Consider the following 11,321-nt stretch of genomic DNA (forward strand, 5'->3'; position numbering starts at 1 on the left):
CCTTGCTCTTGTGCTTTGTTTCTCACAGTTCAGTAAGGACTGTTTGAGAAACTACACAAGGTGGAATTACCTTGAAGTCATCAGAGAAACATGAGAGGCTGCAAAATGCATCTGTCCTCTTTCTTTTCTCTGGGAACATTTTTTTTTTTAAATTCAAAACAGACAATCACAGCCTTACAGCTCATAAAGTACAAATAAGGACAGCAGAGTTTATTTCCTTCCACAGGCAGTTTATCTACTAATTATGCTTTTTCTCTCCCCCTCAGATTAATTCTGTCTACAGTTTTAGTGGCTGTCTCAGCAATTTACAACTCAATGGAAGATCAATTACTTCAGCTTCACAGACATTTAGTGTAACACCTTGCTTTGAAGGCCCATCAGAAGCAGGCACATACTTTTCATCAGAAGGAGGATATGTCGTCCTTGGTAATGCACTGCTAAACAAATGTATCCCATAATAAGCCTGTAGTGTGCACTGTGGCATGTTTTCAGAATGGCGTATTTCCCTATAGGGTGTGGTGATTTCTGAGGCTGAGCTGTGAGGATTATTAGATACAGATCATTACTGTGGGGAGCAGGTTACAAGGTCACCATGAAACTTAACAAGTTGTTACCTAAATACATCTGGATGTGAGCATTTCAATCAGAATAATTTCACAAAGAAACAGATTATAATATCAAAGAATGGCTTAGGTTGGAGGGAACCTCAGAGATCATCATCTCCAACCTCCATGCCACAGGCAGGGACACCTCTTAACTACACTTAGCTGCTCAAGGTCTCATCCAACCTAGTCTTGAACACCCCCAGGGAGGAGGAATCCACAACCTCTTTGGGCAACCTGTTCCAGAGTCTTACCACCCCTGTACTGCAGAAATTCTTCCTGAGATCCAGTCTAACCCTACTCTCCCTCAGCTTAAAACCATTCCGCCTTGTCCTATTGTTAGACACCCTTATGAAAAGTCCCTCTGCATCCTTCCTGTAGGATCCCTTCAGGTATCGGAAGGCAGCTCCAACATACCCCCAGATTCTCCTCTAAGCTAAACAACCCCAGCTCACTCAGCCTGTGCTCATAGCACAGCTGCTCCAGTCCTTGGATCATCTTTGTGGCTCTCCTGTGGACCTGCTCCAATAGCTCTGTGTCCTTCTTATATTGGCGACACCAGAACTGGACACAGTATCAAGGTGGGGTCTCAGAAGAGTAAAGGGGCAGAATCAGCTCCCTTACCCTGCTGGCCACACTCCTTCATGCAGCCCAGGACACAATTTGCTTTCTGGGCTGCATGAGAGCCAACTCATGTTGAGCTTCTCATCAATAAATACACCCAAGTCTCTCTCTCCAGAGCTTCTCTCAACCCACTGTGCACCCAGCCTGGACTTGTGCCTGGGATTGGCCTGTCCTGCATCTGGTAAAAATAACCATAGCTATATCGAAGTCCATGTGGCTAAGACCAAGCACACCAGCAAAACAGTCACCCCCTTCACTTTTCAATGAATTAAAAACCATTCAATTCAAAAATCCTAAGGAAAGACTTTCTGCATGTTTTGTTAATAACCAGCATGACAGAACACATCTTTGCTGTCATTTAGTCCTTCTGCATTCCAGGAAGTGTTTAATGAGCAGGTTTTGGTCACATAGGCTCTGATCTGAATAGGAAAGGAAACTGCACAATCCTATTTATTGGCAACACCTAGAAGAGTTTCTAATTTGTTCCCTGACCTCCCACCAGACTGGAATAGGGAGTTTCTTCTACTGAATCATCAAAACTCAAGTGAACTCCCACTCACTGTATCAAACTGCTGAGTGTCTAGGAAACTGCACAACAAAAAAAGGCCAAAAAATACAGATCATTTCCTTTCTGCTGTCCATTTCATTGCTGAGAAATATTTTTAAGCAAACCAGATCTATTTTAAAATAACAAGAATAAGAAAGAAACATTTTTTATTAGTACTCCAAGCAAACATAATCACTACACAAGTCGATATGGGTCATTGAGGGCACACCATGCTACCCCTTCAAGTATGTGCACTAGCACAAGTTTTGATACTTTCAAAGATAGGACAAATAAGTTCCACTCTGGGCTTTGAATTTCTGTTTTGACTTCGATTAAATGTCCAATTTAATCACTAACTCAGCACACACACACATTCTTTTTACTTTACAGATGAATCCTTCAGTTTAGGCTTGAAATTTGAAGTTGTTTTTGAAATACGTCCCCGAAGCAGCTCAGGAATCCTACTGCATGGTCACAGTGTGAATGGAGAGTACCTGAATATGCACATGAAAAATGGACAGGTATAATGAAAAATTATGTATCATCTTCTTTGCTGCTTTTGACTGGCTCCTCTCCTACCTACTTGGGCCCTGCTATATGCAGCTTGTGTTTTACACCATTCGTTGACTGTCATTTCTCTCCTCAATAGCTTAACCTCTTAGAGCAGGCAACCCAGCTATTTGTTTTAAAATACAAAAAAAAATAACACCTCAGCCAAAGTCACATCACTTCACTGATGCTAACCATAAATATTTAATGAGTAGTTGAAAAGAAGCAAGAGCTCTGACTCTTTGGTGCTGCTCTTTCATCCACACATTAAAAATGCATAACGGTTACAAGTAAGGTAACTGTTGGTGAATTTTTATTTCTTCTTTGTTAGAAGTCTTGAGCTGCACTCAGTCTCTTCTTTTCTGTGTGTGGTGGGGAAAGTGAGAGAAAGGGCAAATTCTGATTTGTCTGGTGATCTGCTTTCTGTGCTGGATTTTGTAACGCTGTCAGTTGAGGGAGGTTTAAAATTAATCAGTTGTTGCTGTTGCTAGCTTTTAATTATGTTCATCACTACGATCTGGATCCCTTCACGCTATGCATTGCACACATACAGCAATAAGATGCAGACTAAATGGACAAAACAAGCAAAGGTTTAGAGCAGAGGAAATTTATACTTCATTTTTTTTCAGGCAAGAAACTCAGGGCACAGTCAAGAGTCTCACCAGTGTGGATTTCTTTAACCACTGCACTGAACTACCCAGTATCTAACCAACAACCTAAGTGAAAGGGTATTTAAGTGCCCCTATAGATTTTTGCCCAAGGATGGATAAAAGAGTACACAAAGATCCCTTCAATTTTGCTTGCTGGTACTCCTGGGGAAAAACAAGTTTAAAATATCTTAGTCACAACTATATTGAAATACAGGTCCTCTAAAATGAAATATGTGTGGTTTCCTGGTAACATTTTCAATCAGCATTAGCAAGGACCAGAATTAGGTTCACACTCTAGCTCTGACGGAGATTTTCTGGTAAGCTTGCAGGTGTAACTTAAAAGCCATTCTTAAGCTCCCCAGCTATTCCTTTCTCACATCTTATCTCTCAGTTTATACTTGGGGTTTTCATGAATGTTTTCCTTATTCAGTGGCTAGCAAGATACCAAAACATCACCTCGTGGCCTCTAAAACACTAATTTACCAGACAGGAAATTACAGAGTAGCAGTACTGGAGCATCTGACTGAAATTAGCTGTTATTTTTTGATTTTCACCTTTTTTTTTTTTTTTGCTCTTTTTTGAGTTCAAATTGGAAATGTTGAAGACCTATTGAATGTAAGAAAAATAATAATCCACCCCTAAATCTGTGAATTAGAAAGCTGCTTTAAAGAATGTCATGAAATCATGGTTTTCTTTCACATGTGTACTAGACATGTTTTGAGTGAGGAACAAGGCATTATTAAAAGAGAAGGGAAAAAGAGAACAGGAAGGGGTTTACAGTCCTGCCTACATATTTTTTCCCCCCCAGGTTACTGTGAAACTGAATAATGGGATCAGGGATTTTTCAACTTCAGTGACATTGAAACAGAGTCTCTGTGATGGCAGGTGGCACCGAATTGCAGGTCAGTGAAAAAGGATCATCCTCTAAATAAGATGACAAAGCCCAGTTCTCCCTTGACAGACATCTATCTCCATAGGCCAGTGCACTGGGAATAAGGCCATATTTTCAGTTCTTCTTTTTCACCTCTCAAGACACAAGTTTATGTGCAAGACACAGTCATATTCATCCCTCAGATATAGGAACCGTAGTTTCCTGCGGGGACAAACAAAAGTTCCTGTAAAGAACAAGCAAAGATGGAAGCTCCTTGTCCAAAGAACACAAGGCAGGCTATCTGAAATGCTGGCAGTCTAAGTTGTATACCAGAGAATATTTGTCTTTTCTCATTTAAAGGTTAATAAGTAGGTAGAATGTAGTAGGAACAAATCTGTGTCCTTAAAGGTCAAATAACAGGGCAGCCTCACACTGAGAGATGTCTACAGTTGGGATGTTGCCTCTGTGCCAGGCAGCTATCCTTCCCTAAGTTTGAAAGTCAAAAAGTATTTCTGCACCTTTGAACTCCCCTACTTTCCTATTTAGATGCTGACCTGGGATGTGTCCCAGTGCCACATCCAGAACAGCTATGAGTGTGCACCCTTTCCCTATGCATTCTGGTTTCCTTCTGATGGAAATCCATGCAAACAAGCAAGGAGGAAACCTCACTGCATTCTAGTACATCCTCAATTTAGAATGATTTATTAAAGAGTTTATCTAAGCTACACACCATTGTATGCTCATGCCCTGCAGCCCAGGCACAGCTGCCAGCAATCAAAGCCCTTGCCCCCAAACCATATCCTCCATGGGCCCCACTCTGTGCCAGAATCTGCCCAAATCATGTCACTAATGCCTCCCACCCGATCTAGCAAACACCAGATCAAACTTCTCCAATCAAACAGGTAACTCCTCTCTGTCACAGAAAACTCAGGTGTTGCTGCTTACAATCTTCTTGATCCCTGTTCCTTCTCCTTTCAGTTATTAGAGATGCTAACGTGGTGCAGCTGGATGTAGACTCAGAGGTCAACCACGTTGTAGGGCCACTAAATCCAAAGGCAACTGACCACAGGGAGCCAGTGTTTATTGGAGGTGTGCCAGGTAAGTTTTTGGCAACTTCGTGGTACACTGTTCTCAGATTTCAACATCTTTTCCAGAGGAACCATAAAGACTCAGTTTCATTTCAAAAACAGAACAAAACATACCTCATGTGAACAGCCTGGTAAAATGTAAAGGCTTTAGAGCTGGTCAGAAATGTTCTGCCTCAAGTTCCCAAAGAAGAAAAAAGTGCTGCATCACTGAAATTAAAATAGTCACAGCTGCTGGAGGATCAAGTATGGATTCAGTAAAGAAGTCAGCCAGCAAAACAAAAAATCACCTTTTCCCCCCCATTTTACTTTCCAGTTCTAAGAATTTATTTATTTAAGGGATTCACTCACTGTAACTGGGGTCTCAAGACTTGCTGGTGGCAAGCTTCTTTCCTCTTCTTCAAGCAACTGCATCTTTGACACAAGACAAAGCAAGCAGATTCTTGCACTGACTGGTGATTTCTACTGCACAGATGTCTGTTAATGTGAATTTGTGACTCACAGACCATCTGCGTGGCGTGGGCCACGATTACTACATTTACTTCCCATACTCAAACAGACAGAGCTACTCTTGGGGTTCATATACAAACTGTAATCAACACTATGTGATTCAATTTTTAAGTCATCTCCTGTACATTCCTCACTGAAAACGTGCAGCATTGTTTCTGTGCCTTGCATGTCAATCATGAACAGCTCTAACTACAACATTTATTATATTGCTCATCTTGGATTAGTGGCTTGAATGTGTGATACTCTCCTCCTCTACTAAGAGGTAAAATGAGCCTAAAGGGAATAATGAAATCTATGTGCTCATGTCTGTTCACTCTTTAAATCCAAACTGAAATTTTATTAGGACAGACCTCTTCCCAGAGAGGTAATGGAAAGTGGTAATTGTGAATGCTGTTCTGCTTCATAACAGAGCCTTTAACTTCTCCATTAATTATAGCATACTAAAGCAATGCTATACATTGCTATACATTGCAATGCTATTACCACCCTGGCACAGAAAAATCTTACAAGGAACTTCACAACAACAAACAAGATAGAATAGAATAGAATAGAATAGAATAGAATAGAATAGAATAGAATAGAATAGAATAGAATAGAATAGAATAGAATAGAATAGACCAGACCAGCTTGGAAGAGACCCTCAAGATCATCATGCCCAACCCATCATCCAACACTATCCAATCAACTAAACCATGGCACCAAGCACCCCAAGTCTCCTCCTAAACACCTCCAGTGATGGTGACTCCACCACCTCCCTGGAGATTCTCTTTCTGTGAAGACTTTCTTCCTAACATCCAGCCTAAACATCCCCTGGTGCAGCTTGAGACTGTGTCCTCTTGTTCTGGTGCTGGTTGCCTGGGAGAAGAGACCAGCCCCCAACTGTCTACAACCTCCCTTCAGGTAGCTGTAGAGAGCAAGAAGGTCTCCCCTGAGCCTCCTCCTCTCCAGGCTAAGCAACCCCAGCTCCCTCAGCCTCTCCTCATAGGGCTTGTAAATAAACTAAGTGCAGACTAACAAATCATAAACACAGATAATAACACATGTAATGTTGAAAGGAACTACAAGAGCACACACTGGGATTCATCTATTCATATTCAGGTCAACAATACAAGACTGGGTCTCTGTTGACTATGTGGAGTTCTACATAAAATGTAGAGAGCCCTTCCAACCCCTACCATTCTATGAGTTTATTTTTCTGTAACTCCCCATATTTATTCTAATGGCCTCTATGACACTGGTATTAGGCCAGACATTTTAAAAGACTCAGCAGAGCTGCAGTTAGCAGCAAGCTGAAAAGATTCTGCCACTCAAACTGATTTCTTTGGTCACGATGAGCTCTTAATTTTCTTTTTCCTTCTGTTATTATTTCTTTATTTACTTTTTCCCAGAGTCTCTGCTAACATCCAGCCTGACTACACGCAACTCCTTCGTTGGCTGCATTCGTAACTTCATGATTGATGAAAAACCAGTGAGTTTTAGTAAAGCAGCTTTGGTTAGTGGGGCTGTGAGCATCAACACCTGTCCAGCAGCCTGATAGCGCACCGCCTCGATCGCGGGAAGCTCCTTAGGCCTCAGAACGAAAAACAGAACAGAAGAAACCATGTTCACTGAGAGAAGAAGAAGAAGGATGAAAATATCAAGGAACCATTGACAGAAAGCAATATGCTTAAGGGTCACTTCTAACATTTATGTGCAAACAAAAATCACTGAAGAATAAAGGGCTGTTGCTTCTGCACTTCTCTTATTATACCACAAGAGTGAGCTTTACCATTTCTTATGGCCTGTGTGTGGCCAGTCTCTTCCCTGAAAACGTGGGCTTATAAAAGACATTAAAATTATATTAAATGTGTTGCTTTCAAGATAGGTCTTCCACATCATTTCATCCCATACCTTAGGTCACCCTTTGTTTTGCAGGAAATGATCTGCTGATGCACATTAAAACCAAAATAAAGCTAGATAATAGCCTCACATCACCAATAACTGTGTGCAAAGGTTTTAATTCTTTTTTCACTTTTCCACTCAACTCAACCAATTAAAATGGGGGGCAGAGAGCATACCAAATATGTAAGCTTACAAACAATGAAAAGCTTAATTTTTGATTCCCTTTCTAGACTTCATGACTATGTTCTAGCAAAACATGAAAACAGGATGTATATCTTTTAAGCGTCTATAACTCATCATTTAGCTAAACGAGGTAATTTTAAAGCCATATTGGCATTATGTGGGAAGGGAGAGGCAACATTTAAAATGTCAAGGGTTTTTTTCTCTGCATTTTTCCCAATGCACTTGCATATAAACCCAGCACTAAATCCACAATCTCCTTGTGCTCTCCGTTTGCACTAACATAACACAGGTGAACACAAAGTGTGGAAAGCAGAATCACAGTCAGAGTTTCAGACAAATCCCTTACCATGTAAAATCATCACATCCTTGTGAGACTGCTGCAGGACTTCAGTTTACACTGCAGATGTAAGCAGATAGAATACCCCACTGCAATCTCTCTGAATCAACCACCACAGATCCCCAACCCACTTGTCTTCACATGGCATCTTTGTCTCAGATACCAAAAACTGTATGCCTGATCAACTCTTTCCTACTCCCAGCTAATACCCAGACTCAGAACAGAAAACATTCAGGGCTTTTGGGTTGAGATTTTTTTGTTGTTGTTATTGGGGTCGAGGAAGAATGGCCTCAGATCAGTGAGCTGGGTTCCCAGTGGGTACCAGATGCATGGTGTCAGGACTGTGCAGCTGTGAGAAGGGATGAAAAGGGAAGTTTCTCTCTCCTGCCAGTGGCAGCAAGTTGTTGGATTGGCTCGATCAATCTCATGGCACCACAACCTGAACTAAGCTTCTCCAGGACCTGATCTCCAGGACTCTGTTGCTGGAGAGAACAGAACAACAGATTCTCTGCTTAGATTTGCTCATTACAAGGATTACTGAAACTCTTTTCAAGGTTGTCTGCAGCTGCTAAGCAAAGACAGGCAAGAATAGCATATGCCTGAGTCCCCTAAAAACATCACAGCTCAGTGAATGCTGGTATTAATGGACCATTGTATGCTGTTACACACATACTCAGAACTTTTTTCCATCCTACATCTACTTCAAACTAAAGCATATTTTCTCATATCCACATCCAAGCTCTTTCTTAGCCATAGCTGCTGGAATGAGATTTGTTCAGGGGATTTGCATTTAAGAATGACTTTTCTGATTAATCAGTCCTTTGCATATTTTATATACAGAAAACTAAAAACACAGTAACATTTGGATCAAAACCACAGTAAAATTCACAAACTGCTACCATTCAATTTTCTCTTTACTGTTTCACCAGCTAATCAAACACAGCAGTACTTCTGGAGAATATCTTCCTCCGTTTTCCTTTCTAGGCCTCAGAGAAGCAGGATTTCTCTCTGCAGAACAGGGTTTTCCAAAGAAAAATACTATAAACCAGGGGATAGTAGTAGACCCTAGAGAGAGCAGAGAATAATGCAAATTTCCCTGCCCCCAACATCCACACAGACCTTGAAATTACTATTCCATATGCACCAAAGGAAGTCTGTATGTGATGCATTACATTACACACACCTCCGCATTCATTTCAAAGCTCCTGGTGCTTAAGAGAAGGCAACTGCCTAAGCAGAAATCTTCCCAGAATTCAATTTGCCTTCTGCAGCTATCTTAAAAATTATAGCTCCAAAGTACAAAACCCTTCATCTACAAAGATCTGAGAAAAACCTCCAAGTTCTGAGCTATATTGTCAGAATGTCCATTTGCATTTTCAATATGAATATATCTCAATTCTGCAGAAAGCCTACCAAAAAGAGTCAGCACTGGCCCTAAGGAGATGATAACTTTTCTGTGCCACTTCCAAAGTTTCAGTAAGTGTTGTTATAACCATTATCTAAATCAGGGCTACAGCTACACTGTTACTGTATCATGGAATATGCTGAAATTTGACAGCATGGCTATATAAGAAAGAATCCAATTTAACGTTGAAATCCTCCACAAACTGCTTCAAAACAGAGAATTTAATTAGGATCTCTGGCTCCCCTACCTCTTATTACTGAATATCTATCTCATAGCTAATACTTCTCATCAACTCTTCCTTCCAAGAGAATGGAGAACAGCCTGAAAAGGAAAGATGAAGATCTGACAGTAAATCTGAAGTAAACCAAAACAAAACCATGAATCCAGACATATAAATACAAACAAACAAACAAATCCCACAACAAAATTATATATGTGAACTGAGCCCTGATATAAAGCAAGGAATAACATTAGTACAAAATCCAGTGCATTCTCCCTACAGCAGCATGTGGCCTAAATAGTTAAATGAGTGCCACTAAATAGATGCTGAAAGCGCAGCACATATATTTAACTTGTGATGTACATTGGGCTTTTGTTATGGTGGGGATTTATGGGTTATTCCCAGATTCACAGTGCTCTATGTCAATTCATTTCTTCTCAGGAACACAGTAAATTGTTCCTGCAATTCAATTATTCATGTTCCAAAGGCGTGGAACACTATTACTGTATAGCATCAACAACAAAGCTCTACTGATAAAATAAGGGTAAGAAACACACATTAGCATATGAGTGTTGATTAAACGATTAACACATACAAAAAGTCTGTGAGGGGACCAAACTAGATTCATGCATTTATACTATGGTAGATGAAGGAGGGCTTTATCTACAGCAAAACAGAAAGTCAGTGTGTGATTATTTCTTTCACGTAGTTGAGCTGCTTGTTTCATGAAATTTGTAAGCACATGCATCAAGCCAAACTGGTTATTACCCATCCACTTCCTGCCCTTGGACCTCCTTTGGAAGCTAAAATAAACCATATTCCCATGGGAGTATGAATCTCAATTGCATCTCTGAAACACTATATTTGGGGAAAGCATATTTTTGTTGGACAGTTTTAGCCATAAAACCTAATGAACTGGGTTGCATGGAAGCACTTTTGTTCCCCCACAGGAAGCAGAAATGCCATCTGTGTCACAAGAGAGCTTTCTGCAAGAGCCTGCTTTGTGTGGCACACATTCTTTACATCTTTTTGCAGCGTAGCTATGCTGTGGAGCAGTTTCACCGTGCTGAGACAACAGCATCTCTGCATTTCTTGCCTCTCGTCTTTAATCCCAAAGTTGCCATCTTCAACACAACGGCAAAAGCACCTCCTGATTGCACTGTGGACGATTATTTGCACAAGAAATAGGAAACTGAGCTTAAAGAAAAGCGTACTTTGCAAGCCTGATGGGAGGGTAAGTTATTACAGCGTTTCCATGATGCCTTTTTTGTTTGCACATCATTTTTAATTTGTATTTTCCCCATTGTCTGGCACATTTCACACCAGCATTCCAAATAAAACATAAAAGGTAATGAGCTGTATTATATGGAAATATTTCTGCTCTCCCACAGAAAGGCTTCATTTTAGGTCTTGGCAAGGTCTCCTCCATTTGGGCTTTAGCACAGATCTTGTAGGCCCTGACAGCTTCACTGTCAAGGCTACACCAAGTTTCTGAACACTTTGAGGCTCATCGCAGGAGATGTTTTAAAGGCACAGCGATGCGGTGCAGAGCTTTAGCACTCGACTTTGTCCAGTCAGGTAATGGTTGGACTTGATGATCTCAAATGTCTTTTTCAACCTTCTCCAAACGATTCCATTAGTCCAGTGTTCCCATACGGCCACTTAGCTTCCCTCAGTGCAAACTTATTCATACACCAAGCCTTGAATTTGACAGAAGCAGCCGTGGCCACCGGAATCTACAGCCAAAGGCGGCTCCCCTCCGACTGGTGGCCATTAGGACCCGGCAGCGTCATACACGCCTACACTGCCTGCCAAGGCACAGCCTCACACACACCCCCTACACCAGCGTAATAGAAT

At 41.0% G+C, this 11,321-nt stretch overlaps 1 protein-coding gene across 1 annotated transcript in view; it reads left to right on the top strand.

The window, feature by feature from the left end:
* The window catches only part of LAMA4 (laminin subunit alpha 4), an 85,436-nt gene extending 78,041 nt beyond the window's left edge, over positions 1–7,395 (top strand). Inside the window, exons 34-38 of the mRNA XM_054174016.1 lie at positions 267–426; positions 2,164–2,294; positions 3,781–3,874; positions 4,822–4,941; positions 6,827–7,395. Coding sequence (XP_054029991.1) covers positions 267–426; positions 2,164–2,294; positions 3,781–3,874; positions 4,822–4,941; positions 6,827–6,972 — 651 coding nt within the window. The 3' untranslated portion in view covers positions 6,973–7,395. The remainder of the gene's footprint in view (positions 1–266; positions 427–2,163; positions 2,295–3,780; positions 3,875–4,821; positions 4,942–6,826) is intronic.
* Positions 7,396–11,321: the final 3,926 nt, after the last annotated feature.

This window comes from Dryobates pubescens, chromosome 28, assembly GCF_014839835.1.
Source record: "Dryobates pubescens isolate bDryPub1 chromosome 28, bDryPub1.pri, whole genome shotgun sequence".
Lineage (NCBI taxonomy): Eukaryota > Metazoa > Chordata > Aves > Piciformes > Picidae > Dryobates > Dryobates pubescens.